Source organism: Dipodomys ordii, unplaced genomic scaffold (genome assembly GCF_000151885.1).
Source record: "Dipodomys ordii isolate 6190 unplaced genomic scaffold, Dord_2.0 Scaffold209, whole genome shotgun sequence".
Lineage (NCBI taxonomy): Eukaryota > Metazoa > Chordata > Mammalia > Rodentia > Heteromyidae > Dipodomys > Dipodomys ordii.
The window spans coordinates 351,302-376,041 of record NW_012267425.1 but is presented as its reverse complement, the minus strand read 5'-3'; the positions used below and the strand labels follow the sequence as shown (position 1 = coordinate 376,041).

At 37.5% G+C, this 24,740-nt stretch overlaps 2 protein-coding genes across 3 annotated transcripts in view; one reads left to right on the top strand and one right to left on the bottom strand.

Annotated features, from left to right (window-relative positions):
* Brcc3 (BRCA1/BRCA2-containing complex, subunit 3) overlaps window positions 1-17,934 on the top strand; it is a 46,789-nt gene extending 28,855 nt beyond the window's left edge. For both annotated transcript variants that reach the window (XM_013035344.1, XM_013035343.1), the window contains 5 exons: window positions 1,011-1,066; window positions 10,085-10,216; window positions 12,233-12,276; window positions 16,401-16,571; window positions 17,901-17,934. In XM_013035344.1, coding sequence (XP_012890798.1) covers window positions 1,011-1,066; window positions 10,085-10,216; window positions 12,233-12,276; window positions 16,401-16,552 — 384 coding nt within the window. In that variant the 3' untranslated portion in view covers window positions 16,553-16,571; window positions 17,901-17,934. The remainder of the gene's footprint in view (window positions 1-1,010; window positions 1,067-10,084; window positions 10,217-12,232; window positions 12,277-16,400; window positions 16,572-17,900) is intronic.
* LOC106000145 (up-regulated during skeletal muscle growth protein 5) lies at window positions 7,002-7,357 on the bottom strand. Its single transcript, XM_013035356.1, has one exon. The coding sequence runs from the start codon at window positions 7,279-7,281 to the stop codon at window positions 7,105-7,107; it is 177 nt and encodes a 58-aa protein (XP_012890810.1). The 5' UTR covers window positions 7,282-7,357; the 3' UTR covers window positions 7,002-7,104.
* Window positions 17,935-24,740: the final 6,806 nt, after the last annotated feature.

Genomic DNA, 24,740 nt, shown 5'->3' with positions numbered 1-24,740 from the left:
AAAGAATATTCAAGGAAGGTTTCAATGAAAAGGGTTATTGGGTCAGATAAAAACACAAAGGTAGTGTGTGTGTGTGTGTGTGTGTGTGTGTGTGTGTGTGTGTGTGTATGCAGAGAGTAAAGTCTTTGGAATTTTAAAAGAATATTCAAGGAAGGTTTCAATGAAAAGGGTTATTGGGTCAGGACCCAAAGGCAAAGGAACAAGTTGTGGATATCATGGGGGAAGATCACCATAGGCAGATGAAGTAAGCAGTGCAAAGATTCCTAAGGTGAGTGTGGAATATACAGGGAATATTGAGGAAACTGGCATAGCAGAGTGAGGAAGATTGTGATCATTCATCCCAGTTTGCCTCAGAGACTCTACTAAATAGTGTCCTATTTAGTTTCTTTCCCTCTCAAAAGTATCCCCATTTAATGGACAGCTCATTTGATTCCAGATGAGTTCCAGAATATCCTGAGACCTAATCCTATAAGGTCATGAAATTACTTTTTTTCCAGAAACATAGCAGTTCAATAGCTTGGACTTTATACTGTGAAATACTTTCAGCTTTTCATCATAAATTTATCTGTGTAATCATCATAAATAGTTGTGGAATAAGTTTATCAGTTTCCAACACAGCAATGTGAATGTTTGGGTTTTTACTTTCTTGGATCTCACATTTATTAGCAACATTTGGTTGTGACCATCATATAGACTGAGTATATGGTCCTTCTAATAAAAATTCATTTATGGCAAATTCCATGTTTGAGGTTTCTTATATCTTTCTACTTCCAGGGTCCTTTGTGTTTTAGGTTAGAGACTACTAAGTTGCTGTGAAATTACCAACAAAAAAATGATTGGCGATTGAAGAGATAGTAATGCTCAGTACTCTGATTTGATTATTACATATTGTATACAGATATTGAATTGCTATAATGTATTCCACAAAGATGTACAAAAAGTATATTTTGATAAGAAATAATAAAACAAAAATACTCTTATGTATGATTTCTTTCTTTCTTTTTAAATAGACTGGCCGGGTACTTTACACCTGCTTCCAATCCATACAGGCCCAAAAGAGTTCAGAGTAAGTATGACAGAAACATGTATTTATGGATAGGCTCCCTGCCTCTCCCCTTCCTTCTCTTTCTTTCCTGTCATGCTTTCCTTCCTCTTACTTTTTGGACTGGGTTGGGTTTTTTCTTTATCTTTTTCAGTAAGAAATTGTTCTGTTTTGATTCTGTTAGTTATTATATTTTTGACATTCTGTTTTAAAATAATTTCAGACTTATGGAGAAATTGTAAGAATAGTATAAGGAAGTCTTGTATATATCACACCCAGAATCTTTAACTTTTAAAATTATACAACAAGCTAGGTGCCAGTAGCTCATACCTGTAATCCTAGCTGCTCAGAGGGCTGCTATCTGAGGATTACAGTTCAAATCCAGCTAGGACATAAAAGTCCATGAGGGGCTAGGAAAGTGGCTCAGTGGTAGAGTGCTTACCTTGCATGCATGAGGCCCTGGGTTCCATTCCTCAGCACCACATAAGCAGAAAAAGCCAGAAGTGGCACCATGGTTCAAGTAGTAGAGCACTAGCCTTGAGCTGAAGAGCTGAGGGACAGTGCCCAGGCCCAGAGTTCAGGCCCCATGACTGTCAAAAAAAAGTCCATGAGACACATCCAAAAAAAAAAAAAAGCTAGGAGTGCCAGTGTGACTCAAGTGATAGAGTACAAGCCTTGAGCAAAAAAAGCTCAGGGACAGTGTCTGGGCTCTGAGTTCAAGCCCCGGGACTAGCACATAAAAAATTGTACATTTGTATTATCATTTTCTCTTCGTATGTGTGGATATTTTTCTCTAGAACCATTTGAGCGTAAGTTGCATACATGATTCTCCTTCAGTAGGCATTCCCTGAAAGTCAGGGACTTTATATTCCATAGCCATTTTATAATTGTCAGTATCAGGAAATTAAAATTCATATAATACTACTACTTAATCCACAGATAATATTCATATACTACCAGTTTTCCTCCTCCCACTTTCCCACAGATGTGCATATAAATATATTGTATATAAGGTAAAGAATACTAAGAAAAAAGTCCTTTGTTTCTATATTTTTGCAGTTCGTTTTGGTATGTATATTATACAGATATGAAGATGTACTTGGGTATTACACCTTCGTGATTTTTTCCTAAGACTGTCCTCTTTTGGTCTCACTGTATGTGACTTATAGAATCCTTTATAATTTATCATATCCCAGTGTGTTTTAGATCTAACTTCCACATGTCAGGGAAAATGTGCTGTTTTCTTCTCTGGTCTTGATTTACGTCACTCAACAAGATTTATTCTAGTTCCATCCATTTCCCTGCAGATCACATTATTTTATTCTTTCTAATGACTATGTAAAATTCCATTGTACATAGTTACCACATTTTTTGGACCCACTTATCTATTATGGGGCATCTGGGCTGTTTCCATATCTTGGATATTGTAAATAGTGTGGCAGTGAACATGGATGTGCAGGTGTCCTTATCATATCTTGGCTTATGCTGCTCAGGGTAGATGCCTACGAGTGGTATGGCTGGGTTGTAGGGAAGGTCTATGTTTAGTTTTTTGAGGAATCTCCAGACTGCTTTCCAGAGTGATTCTATCAGTTTACATTCTCACCAACAGAGCAGTAGAGTTCCTTTTTCTTCATACCCTCCACCAGCATTTGTTGTCAGAATTCAAAATGTTGGCCAATCTAACTGGGGTAAGATGGTATCTCAGGGTTGTTTTGATTTTCATTTCCTTTATGTCCAGGGATGATGAGCATTTCCTCATGTGTCTCTTTGCCATTCTTACCTCTTCTTCTAAAAAGTCTCTCAGCCTCCTTGCCCATGTAGTAATTGGTGTGTTTGGGAGGGTTTAGTTTCTTGAGCTCCTTGTATATATTGGATATTAGGCCTTTGTCTGATGTATTGATGGTAAAGGTCTTTTCTCAAATGGCTGGCTGTCTTTCTAGTTTAGTAACTAGGTCCTTAACTGTGCAGAAACTTTTTATATTAGTCTCACTTGTCGAGTTTCTCTCCTATCTGTTGTTCCCCTGGGACTGTATTCAGGAAGTTCCTGCCTGTACTATGAGTTCCAATGTCTCTCCTACTTGCTCTTGCAGTAGTTTCAGAGTTCTGTTTCTGGTGTTGAGGTCTTTAACCCACTTTGAATTCATATTAGTGCATGGTGACAAACAGGGATCCTCTTTTAGTTTTCTGCTGCCCAGTTTTCCCATCACCAATTGTTGAAGAGGCTATGTTTTTTCCACTGGCTCCTTTGTCAGATATCAGATGACTGTAAGTGTGTGTGGGGGGGATGTGTTGTTGTTGTTGTTGTTGTTTTGTGTTTTTTGTCAGTTGTGGGGCTTGAACTCTGGGCCTGCATGCTGTCCCTGAGTTCTTCAGCTCAAGGCTAGTACTGTACCACTTGAGCCTCAGCGCCACTTCCAGCTTTTCCTGTTTATGTGGTGCTGAGGAATTGAACCCAGGGCCTTATGCATGCAAGGCAAGCACTCTACCACTGAGCCACCTTCCCAGCTCTAAATATGTGGTTTAATTTCTGGGTATTCTAATGTGTTCGTTCATCTTTGGGTCTATTTTTGTGCCAATACCAAGCTGTTATTGTTATTATGTCTCCGTAGTTAAGTTTGAGGTCTGATATTCTGATACTGCTTGCATTGCTTTTTTGCCTAGTATTGCTTTGGCTATTCTAGGTCTTTCGTTGGTCTGCATGAATTTTTGGATTGTTTTGTCTATCTTGATAAAAAACATCATTGGGATTTTGATGGGGATTGCATTGAATTGTCTATCATTTTTGGCAGTATGGCCATTTTCACAATATTGATTCTACCTATCCATAAACATGGAAGGTCTTTCCATTTCCAGGTGTCCTCTTTAATTTCTTTCTTTAGGTTTTTATATTTTTCCCTGTAAAGATCTTTTACATCTTTGGTTAGGTTAATTCCTAGGTATTATTTTTTTGAGGCTATTGCGAATGGGATTGTTTTCATGATTTCCCTTTCTGCTTCTACATTGTTGCATACAAAGGGCTACTGATTTTTGCAGGTTAATTTTGTATCCTGCTACTTTGCTGGAGTGGTTGATTAGCTCTAGGAGTTTGGGGGTAGAAGTTTGGGGGTCTTTTAGATATAAGATCATGTCATTTGCAAAGAGATTGTTTAATTTGGGGTTGGGAAGGTGGTTCAGTGGTAGAGCGCTTGCCTTGCATGCATGAGGCCCTGGGCTCAGTTCCTCAGCACCACATAAACAGAAAAAGCTGGAAGTGGCACTGTGGCTTAAGTGGTAGATCGCTAGCCTTGAGCTGAAGAGCTGAGGGACAGCGCCCAGGCCCAGACTTCAGGCCCCATGACCGACAAAAAAAAAAAGCACACAGGAGATTGTTTCATTTCTTCTTTCCCTATGTGAATCCCTTTTTTGTCCTTTTCTTGTCTTATTGCTCTAAGAGTTACATAACTCTATTGAAGAGGAATGGAGAGAGTGGGTATCCTTGCCTTGTTCCTTATTTTTGGGGAAATGGTTTTAGTTTTTCTCCATTCAGTATGATATTGGTTGTTGGACTGTCATGTATAGCTTTTAATATTTTAAGGAATGTTCCTTCTATTCCCAGGTTCTCCAGAGATTTTAGCATGAATGGATGTTGTATTTTTGTCAAAGGTTTATTTTTGTGTCTATTGAGATGATCATGTGGTTAACATTGGCTCTGTTGACATAGTGAATTAAATTATTGATTTGTTTATATTAAACCAACCTTGTATCTGTGGGATGAAGCCTACTAGGTCATAATGTATGACTTTTTAAATTTTTTCTGGATTGTGTTGGGTAATCTTTTATTGAGGAACTTTGCATCTGTGTTCAGCAGAGAAATTGGTCTGTAGTTCTCTTTTTTTGTTGGATCCTTACCTGGTTTGGGGATGAGTGTGATAATGGCTTCCTAGAATAGGTTTGGGATTGCTCCCTCTGCTTCTATTTCATGGAAAAGCTTGAGGAGGATTAGTATCAGTTCATCATTAAAAGTCTTCTGAAATTCAGTGGTGAGTCTGTCTGGGCCTACCCTTTTCCTTGTTGGAAGACTTCTGATTACTTCCTCTATCTCCTTGCGTGTTATTGGTTTGTTTATCTGGTTTATATCTTCTAGGTTCAGTTTAGGTATTTTGTATGTTTCTAGAAATTCTTCCATTTCTGCTAGGTTTTCCTTCTTTAGTGAGCAGAGGTTTTGAAAGTAGTCCTTTATAATCATTTGGATTTCCTACATGTTTGTTGTAATGTTTCCTGTGGCATATCTGATCTCGTTGATTTGAATTTTCTCTTCTTTTTTTCATTAATCTCGCAAGTGGTCTGTCAATTTTATTAATATTTTCAAAAAAACAAATTTTGTTTCATTGATTTTATGTATAGTTTTCTTTATTTTGTTGAGTTCTGCCCTAATCCTTGCTGTCTCTAGTAGTTTAAGATTTGATTTTATTTCTTGTTTTTCTAGCAGTTTTAATTGTATCATTAGGTTTACTTGAGCTGTTTCTATTTTATGTGTGCTTTCCTCCCTCAACACTGCTTTTGCTGTATCCCAGCGGTTCTGTTGTGATGTGTTTTCATATTCAACTTCTTCCTTAGTTTCTTCTGTGACCCAGATGTTATTCAGTACTGTGTGTTGTTAAGACTTTATGTATTTGAGTAGTTTCTGCATTATGTTTTGTTGTTAAGTTGTTGGATTCTACTGTGGTAAGATAGGATGCAAGGTATTATGCCAGTCCTCTTGTATTTGCTTAGGTTCTTTGTGTGAATTATGATATGATCTTTTTTTTCTTTTTTTTGTCGGTCATGGGGCTTGAACTCCGGGCTTGGGCGCTGTCCCTCAGCTCTTCAGCTCAAGGCTAGCACTCTACCACTGAGCCACAGCACCACTTCCGGTTTTCTGAGTGGCTTATTGGAGATAAGAGTCTCTGTAAGTCTGAAAGTATTTAACAAGTTTAGGTGCTCCATTGTTTGGCACATAGATATTGACCACTGTGGTTTCCTCTTCATGGATCATTCCCTTTATTAATATGACCTTCCTTGTCTCTTCGTACTGATTTTAATAAAAAGTCTATTTTATCAGGTATCAGTATGGCTACTCCTGCCTTCTTACAAGGTGCATTTGCATGGAAGATCTTTTTTTACCCTTTCATTTGGAGTTTGTTTATAATCTTTGTGAGATGGGTCTCTTGGATACAACAAATGGATGGATCTTGTTTTGTGATCAAATCTGCTGTTCTATTTCTTTTGATTGGGAAATTGAGTCCATTAATGTTTAGTTATTATAGGGAGATGTGTCATGTTTCCTTCCATTTTCTTGATTTCCCGTATTTTACTTCTTTCCATTTGATTTCCTGTATTTTACTTCTTTCCACATTCTGTGCTTACTAAATTGATCTTCTACTGATTTTTCTCTGATGTGTTTCCTTGGTTTTGGTTGTTATCTTCAGATTTTTATTCTTTCCTTTAGTATTCTTTGTAATGCTGATATAGTGTTCATGAATTCCTTTAATTTTCATTTGTTATGGAAGGTTTTGTTTCACCCTCTAATATAAATGATGGCTTCTCTGAGCACACAGGTCTGGGTTGGCAGTTGTTATCTTCAGGTGATACCATTCCAGGCTCTCCTTGCGTTGAGGGTTTGTGTGGAGAGGTATGCAGTGATTCTGATTTTCTTTCCATTGTAATTTAACTCCTTTTTTGATTTTGCAGCATTTAAAATCAATTCCTTGCTATTCAAGTCTAATGTTTTAATTCATAGGGTTTTAAAAATGCTTTTTGTCACTTAAATTTATGCAAAAGTTAAATGAATTATGGGCTAAAGTTATATAATGTGGATTCCTGATTTTGTCTGTATTTACACTTTTCTGCAGAACTTGATATTTTTATATGGTTCCATGTTCCTCTCTGCCCTTCCTTTTATTTTGAAAAACACCCTTTAGCATTTCTTTTTTTTTTTCCAGGTTCATAATTTATTGTACAAATTGAATATTACATGATGAGTTGACATTAGCTTCTCCAGGCTTGGGAATTTAACAGATGAGCTCAGAAAATTTAGAATCCATTTATGTTGCTTTCACAGCTGGAGTCTTTTTAGACCTTAACTTAAAGTATAAGACCAGCAAAGCAATGCCTCCATATGTGGCCAGCACACAATTCATTCTACCCGTGAGAGTGTATGAGTTGAAATACTTCTTAATACCAGTGAACTGGAATTGGCCTTCATTTTCTGCGCCTGCCATGATGTCAATCTTTGCCAAAGTCACAAATTCGACGGCCTATGTCCTTCAAACAACGAAGACACCGACTTAGCCTAACCGGAAGCCCCTTTAGCATTTCTTATAGAGCATATCTATTGTTAATGAACTTCTTAAGCTTTTGTTTATTTAGTAGAACATTAATTTCTCCTTCATTTTTCAAGGAGAGTTTTGCCTGATGCAATATTTATTGATAAGAATTTTATTTTCCTTTTTGGACTTTGAATAGATCATCCCAGTTCTTTCTAGTCTACAAGGTTTCTGCTGAGAAATAGACTGGCAAGCTCTTGTACATAATGAAGCACTTTTTCTTGCTGCTTTCAATATTTTTCTCATCTTTAACTTTTGACAGTTTGCTTATATGGCCTTGGTGTTAGTGTCATTGGATATGTCCTAGTTGTAGTTTTTTTACTTTTGTGAATTTGTACTTCTTTTCTCAGAAGTGAGTTATATCTCCAAATAATCTCTGTACCTTTCTTTCATCTCATTTCCTTCTTGAAATCATGTAAGGTATTAATCTACTTCCTACTGTCCTGTTAGTAGTCTCTTAGGCTTCTTCACTTTTTGCTTCATTCAGTTGAGTAATTCTGTTTTTAGTTCCAGAATTCCTATTTGCTTCTTTTCTTTTTACAGTTTCCTTATCTTTGTTGATGGTTTCATTTTTTTCGTGTATCATTTTCCTTTTTTCATTTACTTACCTGTGTTTTCACTTGACCTACTTAAGCATCTTTATGCTAGTTATTTTAATTTCTTTGTCAAGCATCTCAGATCATTCTTTTCTTAGGATTGTTTTCTGGATTTTACCCTGTGATTTGGGTCTTGTTTCACTGTTTGTTTATATACCTTTTTTACAGAAGTGTTGTTATTATTGACACTCAGACATTTGAAAAAGCAGCCACCTGTCCTAGTCTTTATTGAATGGCTTTGTGCTAGGGAAAACATTCACTGATAAGTCCATCTAGAGATTCTGGGACTTTTCATACATTTTTGTTATTTCCAATTCCCTAAGCAACCAGTTTCTGCTTCTTTAGAGGCGTCCAAATTTCCTGCTCCCCATTCTGGCTTCATATAGAACTGAGTCTCTTTTGTTGCTCAGATTGTATCTATTTTCATCACCTTCCATACCAAGCTTTCAGTATTGTCAGCAATCAAGTCAAATGATACAGATTCTAGTCTCTCTGAAATTTCCTAGCTTAGGCTGGTCTGCTCTTTATTTACATCTCAAGGCAGGATCCTCAATGTGAGAGTTTCCATCCTCTTTGTACTATGAAAGGTCAAATAGGACAAGGGAAGCGCGCAGGTACACAAAGTATCACAGATTTTTCTACAAGTTTTGCTGGAATCCCTGCTTTATTTTACATTTGTCTATATGTTAGAACGTTTCAACTGGTCTCTAGAATTCTTCAAAGGTATTCTAATCAGTCTGGTGGTGTTCAGTGTCTCTAGAAGCACAAAGTCCTAAACATTCTAGTACGTTGGCTTCCCCATGTATCTGTATTATCTATGAGTCTTACTCTACTGACTTTTTCAACTGAGACCTAGGACCCACAAACCCTTTTGAAAAATGTTTTCAACTTATTCTAAAGTTTCTTCCTTGGAATCAGAAAATACCCTTCTAGAAAAACTATTCCTGTCAGGCTCTTTTTCTTCCTGTTCTACTTGTTGGTACTGTTATTAGTCATTGCCAATGACTTCTAAATAGATGCTGTTTTATCTGTTCCAAACACTTCTTTGTCATAAATTTTAAATTTCTACCCGTTTTGGTCCAAGGATTGTTGTTTTCAGTAACCTGACAGAACCTTTAGCACTTTCCTCTAGGAATTTGTGAAGATATGTGTCTCAACCCAATAAACGATTGAAACTATTTTTGACTGTACTATTGATAGATTTACTTGGAAACCTTGGTAACTTTACTAATAGCAGTCTTGGTTCTGGAAATAGCAATAATAATATCAGATAATACTTGAAAGGGCCTTCAAGCCACTTAGCAGCTGGGCATATTTTTTCATAATTTTTCTCCTGACTTTTTAAGTGTAGAGAGGTAAAGAGTGATTGTAATTTCCCATCATTTGTGGCATGGTACATAAGCGTACTTATTGGGAAAGAACTAGATATTACTCTGTTTTACCACCCTGTGTCAAGGGGCCTGCAGTATGTCAAGGTCCCCAACCTGGATTCTCCACTGAACACACAGTTAGAAGTTTAGGTATATTGGGAGTATGAAGAAAAAAGAGATTACTTGACAATAGTAACATACATATCTTTTTTCTTTCACGGTAGCATGAAAATACAAATATATGTGAACTTCTTAACTGTGTTCCCCGAAAGGAGAGAATGAGAAGTAAGGGTCATTTGTGAACAGAGTTAGAGCAAGTCAGAATGTGTATAGTTCCATCTGTAAAATAAACAGTTTGCAGTTTTTCTCCAGGCTTTATGATCAATTTGTTCAGCTTCACTGGCAACTTTCTGACTAAAAACAGTATTAGTTGGCTATTTTCCTTGCCTGGGACCTTGAACTCCCAAAGGTTTCTGGTAAGTTAGCAGATGTAAATTCTGATTATGTATAGGACCAGGAATATTGACTCTTCAAAGCAGACTCCTAATTTGCTCCCCAAATGAACCAGTTTGAACTCTCTCTACTTTGAAATTAAGCCACTTAATGAATTATTGCAATGCTTACCCTCTGAAACATGCCATATCCCCAGGTGTCAAAACTATAGAGAACTTATTATAATGAAGGGTTCAATACTGATCTGAACTGAACTGATCTGAACTGGTTATCTTGCAGGTATGAGAGAATTGAAATCCCAATCCATATTGTACCTCATGTCACCATTGGGAAAGTGTGCCTCGAATCAGCAGTAGAGCTGCCCAAGATTCTGTGCCAGGAAGAGCAGGATGCATATAGAAGGATTCACAGGTAGACACAGTTGTGCCTCTTTCCTACTTCTCAGAGCCGAATCCTTTTATCTGTAACAGCTCAACTCTTGAGCCACATCTCCTTTCCTTTCACTGCTCTAATTACAGTTATCACACTATGTTTTTTAAAGAATGATATTGTTTCTATTAAGGCATTGTACAGAGGGGTTACCATTTCACAATTCAGGCAACGCATACATTTCCCTTTTGAACAATGTCACCCCTTCCTTCACTAACCTGTTTCCCCTTCTTGTCCCTGCCCATAAGGTTACATAGTTCATTTTCCACAAAGTGTATACTGATTACCATGATTTCATTTGTTCACCCTTCCTCCCTCACTTTCTGTGACCACTCCCCTTTGTCTTCCCCAAGAAGCAAAAAAAAAAAGAGAGAAAGAAAGCACATACCACCACCATCAATAACAAACTATAACCCATGTTTCTGCTTCCTGGAATTCTTTTCGATAAATAGTATTTTAAATGTTCAGGAGAATTACACCTTTGGGTTCCTCCCCTACTGGTATCCTCCTTTGGTCTTACTGTTTGTGTATAAATGCCAAGAGTCCTGTATAGGTTGTCATGTCCAGTTGTATTTCAATGTAGCATCCATATATAAAAGACAACATGCACTGTTTGTCTCTTTGAGCTTGGCTTACCACACTTAACTAGAACACTAATTCCATCCATTTTTCTGCAAATGACATATTTATATTCTTTCTAATGAATGAGTGAAATTTCATTGTGTACCACATTTTTTGATCATCAGTTGTAGAGCATCTGGGCTGTTTCCATAACTTGGCTATTGTGAATATGCAGCAGTAAACATGGGTGTGCAAGTGTCTTTACGATATCCTGGCTTGTGATGCTCTGGGTAGATGCCGAGAGTGTTATGGCTGGGTCATAGGAAAGTTCTGAGTTTTTTGAGGAACCTCCAGACTGCTTTCCGGAATGGTCGTTCTAGTTTACATTCCCACCAACAGTGCAATAGGGTTCCTTTTACCCCACATTCCTACCAGCATTTGTTGTTTGAATTCCTGATGCTATCCAATCTAACTGAGGTGAGATGGAAGTTATTTTGATATACATTTCCTTTACGGCCAGGGGTGGTGAACATTTTTCATATGTGTCTTTGCCATTCTTCTGAGAAGTTTCTCTTTAGCTCCATTGTCCATTTGTTAATTGGTTTGTTTACTTTAGAGAGGTTAGTTTTTTGAGTTCCTTGTATATTTTGGATATTAGACCTTCGTCTGATGTATTGCTGGTAAAGATCTTCTCCCTGTCTGTTGGCTGTCTCTCTAGTTGAGAAATGATGTTATTTGTTGTGCAGAAGCTTTTTATTTTGATGTAATTCCATTTGTCAAATCTCTCTTCTGTCTGCTTTGCCCGGGACTCTGGAAAAAGTTCCTGCCTATGCCTATAAGGCCTAATGTTTCTCCTACTCCATCTTGCAATAGTTTGTGATTAAGGCCTTTGATCCATTTTGAGTTGATGTTAGTATATGGTTACTATAAGGCTTTATTTCTAGGTTTTCAAGTCTGTTCCATTGATCTTTGGGCCTATTTTTGTGCCAGTACCAAATTGTTTTTGTTATTATAGCTCAGTAGAGAGTGTGAGGTCTGGAATTGTCTTGCACTCTATTTTAACAATCTCTTTAACATATCTTCCTGTCCTGGTATATTTGGATACTTCAAGGAAAAGCATATTTTCATTTTGTTTGTGAAAACAAAATAAATGACATTTTAGTAACCCTGTTTCTACTAGATTTCCTCCATCAATGCATATCAAGGTTTTAATGAGAGACATTAATTTCAAAGTTTTCTATTAGTATTTTTCAATTTTTTAAATAAAGTCATATCCCTACAATAATTTGGAAATAATAGGAATTGAAACGTAAATTATAAATATTCATCTAACTCAGCTGGCAAAGGTCTAAAGTAGATTTTGTTACAGATCATGACCTTTTTGTTTTCCCTTCAGTGTTGCTTTGTTACTGACATAAACTTACTTTATTTCTTTAGTCTTACACATCTGGACTCAGTAACCAAGATACATAATGGCTCAGGTAATGTTTCTTATTTCCTTGCATAGAGTGGTCTGTGAAATACTTACCTGACAAAAGCAAAGTTAAGCAATAAAGGTCATGAATACCAGTTAGCTTTTATTTTCCTTTCTCAAGAGCTTTACTGCTTTTGCTCACAAACTCTTTTTTTTCCTGGTCCTGGGCCTTAAACTCGGCTTAAGCACTGTTCCTGAGCCTCTTTGTGCTCAAGGCTAGCTCTCTACCACTTGAGCTATATTGCACCACTTCTGATTTTTGAGTGGCTAATTGGTGATAAGGATCTCGTGGGATGGGCTGGGAAGGTGGCTCAGTGGTAGAGTGCTTGCCTTGCATGCATGAGGCCCTGGGTTTGATTCCTCAGCACCACATAAGCAAAAAAAAAAAAAGGATCTCATGGGAAATTTTCTGCCTGGGCTGACTTTGAACTGTGATCCTCAGCCTCTTGAGTAGCTAGGCTTACAGGTGTGAGCCCCCGGTGCCTGAACTCCAGATAACTGAAAAATGCAGCCCAAAGTAAGATAAGAGGAAAGATTGAAAGAGATTTATTTATGATAGACCAATTCAGTGGTATACTGGCATATGTCTAACAACTACCTCTCAGCTAATAGAGATTTGATTTACTGTGTTTGCTGGTTTCCATGATAAAATCCTAGCATGGTAGCTCAAAAATAATGCACTGTTGTGAACTGTTATAAGCTGGTTCAGCGCATTATCAGCAGCCTATAGACAGATAAAATGGAAGGCACAAGAGAGGAGAAGGTGTTTTCATGTTAATAGAGAAAAAATTCCTGTATACTGTTAAAGAGCAAAAAAAAAAAACTCACTACACTATACTTAAGACACTTTTTTCCAATATCCACAACTCTGGAGCGATAAATACTTTCTAATTAACCCTGATCCCCCAGTGATTCAGTAAAGTCTTCCCCATTTACTTGCTAAGTGATAAGTGAGGAAAAGCAGACACTTTCAAATGTGACAGGCAGTAATCACTTTATGAAGAAAGGAAGGGAGACTTGGCTTGGTCCATCTGTCTCATCATTTCTGTTTGAGAATAAAACATTGCAAAGGGTTAATATTGGTTAAAAATAGTAATTTAAAAAGTATAATAATCACTCAAATGTGGAATAGCTTAAATAGATCAGTGGAACTAGGTAAATCCCGGAGATAGGCCAATGTACATTTAAGAATTAATACTTAATGTGATTTTTCAAATCGATAAAATGGATGGATTATTTACTGATTAGTAACTTTTTTTTGCCGGTCCTGGGCCTTGAACTTACTCCTGAGCTCTGTCCCTGAGTCTCTCAGTGCTCAAGGCTTATGCTGTGCCACTTGAGCCACAGTATTACTTTGGGCTTTTTCTGTTTATGTGGTACTGTGGAATTGAACCCAGGGCTTCATGCATGGTAGGCAAGCACTCTACCACTAAGCCACATTCCCAGCCCATGACAAAAAATTTTAAGCTTATTCTTTGCTAGACATTCTTCTGGACATTGGGATATAGTGCTGAATTTAACATAGGTTTCAAGAGCCTGTATTATTATTTTTCTGTTTCAAAGAAGGTAGATTCCTGTCCATAAATATGTTCCAAATATGCTTAAGATTTTATAATTAAATATGGTTCAAACACTTTGGCAATTAAAATTGCCAGATATCCCACCAGTTCATCTAGGTGTGTACCCAAAAGTATTGAAAACAAAGTTTTAACGTAAATTGTATACAAGTGTACCTGGCTGTATTATTCTGATACCCAAAAAGTAGAAATAATCCAAAGTTTGTTAATAGGTGAATGGATAAATAGTATGTAATATATGTATACAATGAAGTACTACTCAGGAATAATAACAAACTACTGACACATGAACAACCTGGATGAATCTCAGGTATTATGCCTGGTGCAAGAAGCATCATATAAAAAGCCATATACTGTATGGTTACAAATTCATGAATAGGGAAGTCTAATTTATGCTGATAACTATGTTAGTAGCTGTTTGAGGATAGAGGTGAAGGCACATTTTGCCTAAATGGAATTGTAGAGAGGATTCTTGGGATGATAGAAATAATTTGTGTTTCTGCTGGGGATGTTATATGGGGTATACAGTTTTCAAAATTCATTGCTCTGTATACTTTACATTGATTTATTGTCTATAATCTGCCTCTCCCTAATGATGATCATTTTAAGAAAACACAAGAGAATACTTTTCAAATTCTAGGGACATGGTGGCCTAAGTATAATCTGAAACTCTGAACTCATAAAAGATTTGACTAAATAAAAATTGAACACTTTCATAGGCCCCTACAGAAAAACTTAAATGCTAAATATAATATTTTAAAGAAGTATGAATCAAGACCCAGTTACCATTTTTTTCACCCATTGGGAAAGATTAAATTGAGAGACAACTAGACAAGGATGTGGGAAAAGTAAAATTGCCTCTGTTCCTGAAATTATAATATGGTATAATCAATTAAAAAGTGGTTCATCAGTTTTAAAGTATACATGAATTTAGGTATGACAATTCCACTTAAGCAGAGAGCAGAAATTAGATGCCACTTAGATCTCTATCAGCAAGAGACTTATTAAGTTGATATATCTATTGAGTTTTATGTAGCTTTTAAGGAAAACTAGATTTTTAAACTTTTATTGAAAAATACTTATGATATTGTTTTTTTGGGTTTTTTTGTGGGGGGGAGGTCCAGTCGTGGGGCCTGAACTCTGGGCCCGGGTGCTGTCCCTCAGCTCTTCAGCTCAAGGCTAGCACTCTACCACTTGAGCCATAGCGCCACTTCTGGCTTTTTTCTTTTTGCTTATGTGGTGCTGAGGAATGGAACCCAGGGCCTCATGCATGCAACGCAAGCACTCTACCACTGAGCCACCTTCCCAGCCCCTACTTATGATATTGTTATGGGGGAAAGTAACACCCAAAATAAGTATATCCATGCACAAATATCTCTAGAAAGATTTGTATTATAGTGTTCATTTCAATAAATCATGTATTAAGAGACAAGAAGTATTTCTGTTAGGCAGATTTGGTTTTAAAAGTGTGCTATAAACTAGATACTGAAGGCTCATGCCTGAAATTCTAGCTGATCAGGAGGCTGAGGTCTAAGGATGGTGGTTCAAATCTAATCCAGGTAGCAAAATCTGTGAGACTCAAATCCAATTAACTACCCTCCCAAAAAAGCTAGAGTTGTGGCTGAAGTGATAGAGCACTAGCCTTGGGCAAAGTTTTTTTTTTAAATCTCATGGATAACACCAGGCACTGAGTTTAAGCCCCAGGACACACACACACACACACACACACACACACCACACACACACACACCCCCCCCCGCATATAGTTTAAGCCCCCCCACACACACACACCACACACACACACACACACACACACGCATATAGTTTAAGCCCCAGGACACACACCACACACACACCCCCCCCCGCATATAGTTTAAGCCCCAGGACACACGCACACACACACACACACGCACATTATAGAACCTTTGTCTCACCATGAAGCTGAACATTTATGGTAAGACATAAAATATAACCTTGTTCTTCATCTCTCCAGGACACACACACACACACACACTCTCTCTCTCTCTCTCTCTCTCTCTCTCTCTCTCTCTCCCTCTCTCCCCCCCCTGCATGTTATAGAACCTTTGTCTCACCATGAAGCTGAACATTTATGGTAAGACATAAAATATAACTCCCTTGTTCTTCATCTCTCTTGTTTTCTCATTTTGAAAGAGGACCTCTCAGGTGAGTTGAATTAATGTATTTATTTCGTTAATTATATGCATAGCATTTGAGAGGCAAATTGCTAGCTCTCTAATAGTCATTTAGCGTTGAAAGGGCTGAAGGGCTGAGAGGAGCCCTCCTGCTTTCTTAGCACTTCTGCCTCAAGGAATGGAGTTGGCCATTTTTCTGCTCTCAGTATAGCCAGGCTTCTCACTGGTTTGTGACTTTAGAAATTGGTATTTTCTTTGTCCAGGCCCAATTTATTGCATTATTTCTACTTCTCCATCTCCTTTTTTTCTGTATTCATGACTGAGGTGCTATTGGTGGTGAAGTGGGAACATGCTATGAAATGAGCTTTGCCACAGTTAGCTCATCTGTCTTTTTCCCAAAGTGTTTACCAAGAATCTGTGTAGTCAGATGTCAGCAGTCAGTGGACCTCTCCTGCAATGGTTGGAGGACAGACTGGAACAAAATCAACAGCATTTACAGGAGTTGCAACAAGAAAAGGAAAAGCTTATGGAAGAACTTTCTTCCCTAGAATAAAGTAGAAGACAAAAATGGGGTAAGTTTGTGCACTAAACGTCATCTAGAATCCACACACAGCTCATAGGTTAGCAGACAGTGAAACAGTTCTTCTTATATTCCAGTATGTAAGTTGTATGCATGCAATAAACACAAGATGTCTTCCTAAAATTTTCACTACAGCTTGTTGAATCATCTCACCTATAATTGGCCTACAAATAATAAAAGAGTTTTATTTTGTATGGCTATAGGAAGTACATTGGCAAGAGATATCTGGGAATAAAATGAGGAGTTCATTTAAAATGTTTGTTTTTCTCTTTTTAAACTTGGAAGTATTTATTTTTGTTTCCAGTTACACCTATCCCCTATAATAAGCTAAAGCAAGAAGAGTTTTTTACGTTTTGATTTTGTATTTTTGATGCTTCTGGGTGCTAGAGGTGCCTCATCAGCACCTATCTTCTTATTCTTTGCCCTTGTTGAGAGACAATAGGTATTCTGAGATACCAAATACTGAGTCTAATATGGGCGTCCTTTTTAACCAACCAAATGAGTTGTAACTTGTGACTATGAAGCAAGTCTCTACTGAACAGATCCTATATATCTAGGAATTTTCATTGTAATTTATTTTTCCAGAAACATTTAGAACTTAGGATATAACAAGAATCATACTTTAAAAAGTTTGATTGTGGCTGGGCACCCATGGCTCATGCCTGTAATCTTAATTATTCAAGTGTCTAGGTCTGAGGATCATGGTTCAAAAGCAACCCAGGAAAACAAATCTTCTATATTCTTATTTCCAATTGACAAAAACCCAGAAGTAGAGGTGTGGCTCAAGTGGTAGAGTGCCAGACATAAGGGGAAAAGCCAAGTAAGAGTGTGAGACCCGGGCTGGGATGTAGCTCAGAGGCAAAGCGCTTGCCTAGCAAGCGCAACATCCTGGGTTCGATCCCCAGTACCAAAAAAAAAAGAAAAGACAAAAAAAATACAGTTAAAAAAAAGAGTGTGAGACCCTTGAGTTCAAGTCCTAATACTGGCACACAAAAAAATTTGATTACACTATTCCTGTCAAATATCACCATGAACAATAAGTATGTCTTCAGAAAAGAGTTATATGTTGAGAATTAAAGTGGGGATTGGAGAAGTAGAAAAGAAAGAAGAGACCTTCAGTCTCCAAAACAATGCTAAAGGTTGTTTTGTGGTTTGGGTTTTTCTTCTTGTTTCTTACCTAGATTATCACAATTCTAGAAGTACTCGTATCAGAACAGCTTGTATTCAGAACCACTACTCTGAAACTTAAATGGAATGTAGGTACTGTATTTTCTCTCGTGTCCCTCACCAGAGTTCTCTATTCTTTTTTCTTTTCCTCTAGAGAAGGTGAAAATACCCAGAGAACAATTACACTTAAAAAAAAGCTAAATTGATTTGATGAACCAAAAATTAGAGTGCTCACATTACTCCACTTCAAGACTCACATTACTCCACTTCAAGACTTAATGTGAAGCTCCAGTAATCTGGACAGTATGATTCTGGCAGAGGAATAGACACATGGATCAATGGAACAGAAGAGAGAACACAAATAAGTCTGATTAAGTACAAAAGTGGTTCAATGGAGAAAGGACAAACTTTTCAATAAGTCATGCTAAAGTAATAAATACCTAAAAGCAAAAAAAGAACTTCAACCTAAACCTAGTATCTTCTATAAAAGTTACCTCAAAATGTATTATGGATTTAAATGTAAAACTATAAAAGTTTTAGAAAAATGCCATAGGATAAAAATCCTTAGGAAATAAATTCTTAGACTTGAAGTCAAAAGCACAATACATAAAAGAAAGAAAAAAGTTGTAACATTGTATTTCATCAAAATTAAAACCTTTTTACTCAAAATAAGAACAAGCTACAAATAGAAAAAATGTTAATATTTTATCAATGTGGGAAACATTGTGTTCAAGACTCAAAGATAAAAATATCTAAAAAGTGAGTGAAAAACCTAAGTAGCTATTTCACCAAAATGTGTGATATATAAGTCATGATGTGAAAAAATTTCATGAGTATAGGAAATGCAGATTAATGCCACAGTGAAGGTACTTGTGCTTATCAGAATGGGTGAAGAAAAATAGGGAAACTACGACACATTATTGAGAATGCAAACTAATTGGTTTTTTAATCAATGACAGGAATGTAAAATGGTATATCCACACTGGAGAAAACTCTGGAAATTTCTTTTGAAGCTAAACATAGACATTACCTGTGACTCAGCAGTTGCACTCCTGGACATTTATACCAGAGAAATGGAAACTGGTATTGTCACAAAAGTTTTCAAAGCCGCTTTATTTGTATTAACCAGAAATCAAAAACAACCCAGATATCCTACAATAGATAAGTGATTAAACAAATCTCTACTATTGAATACTGCTTTTAATGGAAAAAAAACACAAGGCTACTAACCACATTGAATTTATATGAAAAAGCTAATCTCAATAGGTCACATACTGTGTGATTGCACACATTACTGAAATGTCAAAATTACAGGAATGAAGACCAGATTAGTGGTTTCTGAGGATAGGACTGAATGAGGTATGGCATATGTATAACTATATAGGAATACACAAGACGTTCCTTTGTGGTGATGGAAGTTTTGTATATTGATTGTAGTGTTGTGTGTGAATCTGTACCTGTGTTAAAATTGTATAAATCTATATATACACAAATGCATGTAAAGTTTGGTGACCATAGAGTCTGCAGTCTGCTTAGTAATATACCATGTACTATTTTTGCAACATTCAATTACTACAAAATAAAAACTTGGAAATTTTAACAAAGAAAATGGGAGACATCATTTACAAACCTGAAAAAGGGAAGAAAGATAAAATGAACTCTGATGTTGAACTGAAAGGTAAAGTATTTATTTGAACTCTTTTCAAAGGAAGAGGTGTATGTGTTCATGAAGAGGAACTAAAAGTGACACCCATTATCAATGAGCACCCCTACCACCACGATGGTGGTTATCACATACCATTCTCCATGAAAAGTGGGATAGAGTTGGTAGTTCAGAAATAAAGCCGCACATGTGTAGTCAGCTGATTTTTAACAAATGAGCCAAAAATATTGGTTGGGGTAAGAATAGTCTTTTCAACTAATGATCAGACAAATATCCACATGTAAAAGAATGAAGTTGGACCACTACCCCACATCATATGAGCATTAACTCAAAATGTTTCACACTTAAATGTTAGAGCCTACAATTATAAAAACCACATATGACATCTTATTTGAAAAATTTTATTAGCATGAAAGAAGAGATTGTTATATGTATGCATATAATGTACTTTGAGAAAAACTTTATTTCTTAGCCCCTCCACATCCCCCTTTTGAACTTTTAGGGAGCCTCACTATGTATGTTTTATATTTTTTTAATATATTACTTCCATTATATTTATCTTCTCCATTGCCCTGTCCTCCCCTGCTCCCCAAGATGACCCCTACCTTTACAAACATGTCTTTATTTTTTTATCAGTCATGGGGCTTGAACTTTGGGCCTGGGTGCTGGCCCTCCAGCTGTTCAGCTCAAGGCAAGCACTCTACCACTTGAACCACAGCACTACTTCCGGTTTTCTGGTAGTTAACTGGAGATAAGACTCTCACAGACTTCCTGCCCAGGCTGGCCTTGAACCATGATCCTCAGATCTCAGCCTCCTTAGTAGGATAAGCGTGAGCCACCAGCGCCTGGCTAAACATGTCATTTTTTTCTAGGTTTCTCGGAGAAGTGAAAATAAGAAATACACTGCCTTTCTGAGCTTGCCCTATCTCATTGTGACAATTTACAGATACATTCATTTCTTGAAACTGGCATAATTTCATTTATTTTGCCATTGTGTATGTTTACATTTTCTTTATCCATCATTTTAATCATTTGTGGGCACCTAGTCTTTCCATAGTGGGCTAGTGTGTGGATATATGCCAGGAGTGATATAGCAGGGACATATGGTAGTTCCATTTTTAGATTTTTTTTTAATGCCAATCCTAGGGTTTGAACTCAGGGCCTGGGTACTATCCCTAAACTTTTTTGCTCAAGGTTAGCACTCAATCACTTGAGCCACAGTTCCACTTTCAACTTTTTGATGGTTAATTGGAAATAAGAATCTCACAGACGGGGCTGGGAAGGTGGCTCAGTGGTAGAGCACTTGCCTTGCATGCCTGAGGCCTGGGTTCAATTCCTCAGCATCACATAAGCAAAAAAGAAAAAAGCCGGAAGGGCCCCGGGGCCCAAAGGGTAGAGTGCTAGCCTTGAGCTGAAGAGCTGAGGGACAGCATCCAGGCCCAGAGTTCAGGCCCCACAACCGGACCAAAAAAAAAAAAGAAGAATCTCACAGACTTTCCTGCCTAGGCTGGCTAGGAAAGTCTATGAGTAGCTAGGATTACAGGTGTGAGCCACCAGGGCCTGGCAAGATCTTTGATCTATTTTGAATTCATTTTTTTTTTCGTGGGGAGGGGGGCCAACTCCAGGCTTGGATGATAGCTTGTAACTTTGTTGTTGTTAGCCACAGCACCATTTCTTTTTTGGGTAGTTAATTGGAATCTCAGGAACTTTCCTGTGCAGGCTGGCTTTGAACTGTGCTCCTCAGATCTCAGCTTTCTGAGCAGCGAAGATTACTGGTGTGTGCCACCTAAATTTATTGTAAACAATAGGAATAGGGCTCTAGTTTCAGTCTTTTTTTTAAAGGTGTGCTTTTATTATTTACTTATTATTTTGCCAGTCCTGGGGCTGGAACTCAGAGCCAGGGCTTCTTTTTGCTCAAGGCTAGCACTTGAGCCACAGCGCCACCTCTGGCTTTTTCTGTGTATGTGGTGCTGAGGAATCAAACCCAGGGCTTTGTGCATAAGCACTCTACCACTAAGCCACATTCCCAACCCATCTAGTTTCAGTCTTTTACATAAGGATATACAGTTTTTCCAAAACTTAATTGAAGAAACTTTTATCCAATGTATGTTTCTGGCACCTTTTTCAAAAATCAAGTGGATATATGTGCTTGGGTTATTTTTGTGTCTTCTCTTACCTGGTTTTGTGGCAGTACTGTACTATGTTTGTTACCATGGCTTTGTAGTATAGTTTGAAGTCAGGTGTTGTGTGATACCTCCAAAACTGCTGTTTTTGCCCAGAATTGCTTCAGCTATTTGGGGTCCTCTGTGCTTCCATATGAATGTTAGGGTTGACTTTTATATTTTTATGAAGAATGGGGTGCATTGAATCTGTAAATTGCTTATGGTAGCATAACCATTTGCACAGTATTATTCCAGTCCATAAACATGGGAGGTCCCTCCATTTTCCAATGTGTTCGATTTTTTTCAGGGTTTTAGTTTTTGTAGTAGAGATCTTGCAGATCCTTTGTTGGGTTTATTACTACATGTTTAATTTTGAGGACATTGTGATTGATATTGTATTTCCAATTTCTTTCTTAGATCATTTATTATTAGTATAAAGAAAAGCTACTTAAATTTATGTTGATTTTACATAGCTAGTTTGCCAAAAGTGTTTCTCACATCTGAGAGTAATTTTAGTGAAGTCTTTAGGGTCTTTTGAGTGTGATATATTATCAACTGCATGTAAGGACAATTTGACTTTATTTCTTTCTCTTGCCTTATTGATCTGGCTAGGAATTTCAGCACTACATTGCATAAAAGAGGAGAAACCACAGGCTTGGTGCTGCAATGAGAATTATCTTGCAGGGGCCTAGTGGTAGAGTGCTTGCCTAGCATGCATGAGGCCCTGGGTTCGATTCCTCAGTACCACATAAACAGAAAAAGCCAGAACTGGTGCTGTGGCTCAAGTGGTAAAGTGCTAGCCTTGAGCAAATGAAGCTCAGGAACAGTACCCAGGCCCTCAGTTCAAGCCCCAGGACTGAAAAAAAGAATTATCTTGCAGTCTGAGTGGGGACACAGACCACTATGTCCCTTTCCTGAGCTTCCAGCTGTTGAAACTTCTCGGTGGATCCATATCAGACCTTCCCCATCTCCATATCCACCTCTTAAACTGTCTGGCAGGAAATGCCTGCAGAGTCAAAAACATCTTTCCTTGCTTTTGGCAATGGATTCATAGTTATGACACCAAAAATATAAATAGCAAAAATAGATACATTAGACTTCATGAAAGTAATTTTTGTGCATCCATATATCAAAACAGAACTCAGACAATGGGAGAGAATGTTTGCAAGTCATGTATCTAAGACACTAGTCTCCAAAATTCCTAGAAAAAATTGATGGCAAAACCCATCATGAAATAATGCAGTTCAAAAGGAGGCATGGAATAGGAGATTGGGAGAGTTGGGGAAGAGAAAGCAATAGCGTGTTATGGTGAGCAAAATATATATGCACTTCTGAAATACCACAGTGTAACTCCTTAGTTCAATTAACACTGAAGAATAGAAGAAATTAATGGCAGGAAAGCAAAATAGGCTCAGATGGGAGTTTGGGAACCTGTGCAAGTGGGGGGGGGTGCTAACAAAGAGGATGAATCATGAATCAAAATAAATATGGTTGATGTTGTTTATTTGCATGTATGAAAATTGAACTATGAAACCTATTGAAATTATTTTAAGAAAGGTGAGTAAGAGGGGGAGAAAAGTAGAAGGAATGAGGTGATGATGATATATGTGTGGGAATATAGTGAAACCCCTTTGTACAAGTAGTATATGGCTATTAAGTTTTTTTTTAAGTGGGCACAATCTAAATGCACATTTCTATACCAATTGACAATACGCACATGAAAAGATGCTTAACATCAGCAGAGAAATGTAAATCAAAACCATGAGATATTCATGCCCACTTAAAAATGTAAGCCCAGCACACAGGTTTAGGTACACATACTTGGAAAACAGACAGAAGGACAGTCTGAGCCTCAGGGTTTCAGGCCAGTCTAGCAAGATTGTAAGTAAAAAAAGAAGATAATAAGCATTGATGAGAATGTGGAGAGACTAGAACTTGTGTAGTCCAAATGGGAATGTAAAATAGTGTAGTCAGTTTATCTGATAGTTCCTCCTAAAATTAAACATGAAAGACAGCAATTGCACTTCCAGGTGTATATCTCACAGAAAACAGGTATTAAAACTAAAATTTGTACATGAGTATTCATAGTAGAACAATTCACAATGGCCAAAGGGCAGAGATAACTTCCATCCACTGATGAATAAATGAAATATGTTATATTCATGCCATGAATATTATTCTCTCATAAATCAAAATTAATTACAACATGGATAAATCTTGAACACATGCTTTTGAAACCATCCTGACACAAAAGGCCACATAGTGTATTATCTCTTACTTCTATAAAATATCCTGATGAGACATAGAGACAGGTAGTGGATCCATACTCACTAGGCATTAGAAGGAAGTGTATATATGGATGAGGGTTAAAATGTACAGCAAGGAAGTGGCACTGTAGCTCAACATGGTAGAATGCTAGCCATGAGCAAAAGCACTCAGAGATAGTGCCCAGGCCCGAAGTTCAAGCCCCACTGACCAATAAAAAAAGCCTGTAATCCTAGCAACTCAGGAGGCTGAGATCTGAAGACTGTGGTTTGAAGTCAGCCCTGGTAGGAAAGTCTGTGAGACTCATCCCCAATTAGCCACCAAGAGCTGGAAGTGGAGCTATGATAAAAATAAAAAAAAAATACAGTGCTAGCCTTGAGCAAAGAAGCTCAGGTAACAGTGCCCAGGCCTTGAGTTTAAGCCCCAGAACTGGTGCACACATGCACACACACACACAACTGAAACTTTAAATGAGTCTGTTGTTTTGTATGAAAAAATACTTATGGATAAGGCTGAACACTGTTGGCTCAGGTCTGGAATCCTAGCTACTTGGGTGCATCTTCTGGCAGGAATTACTGTTGAAGGCCAGTCTGGACAAGTAAACTTTTTAAGATGGTATCTCAACAGAAAAAGCAGGGCATTATGTTGCACACCTGTCATCTCAGTTATAGGAGGAAATGTAAATAAGATCATAGTGTAACTCCAACAAAAAGACCACATTTCAAAATAACCAAAGCAAAAAGGACTGGAGGTATGAATCAAGTGGTAAAGTGCCTGCCTAGAAAGTGTGAAACTTTGGGCTGGGATGGTGGCTCAGTGGTAGAGTGCTTGCCTTGCATGCATGAGGCCCTGGGTTCGATTCCTCAGCACCACATAAGCAAAAAGAAAAAAGCCAGAAGTGGTG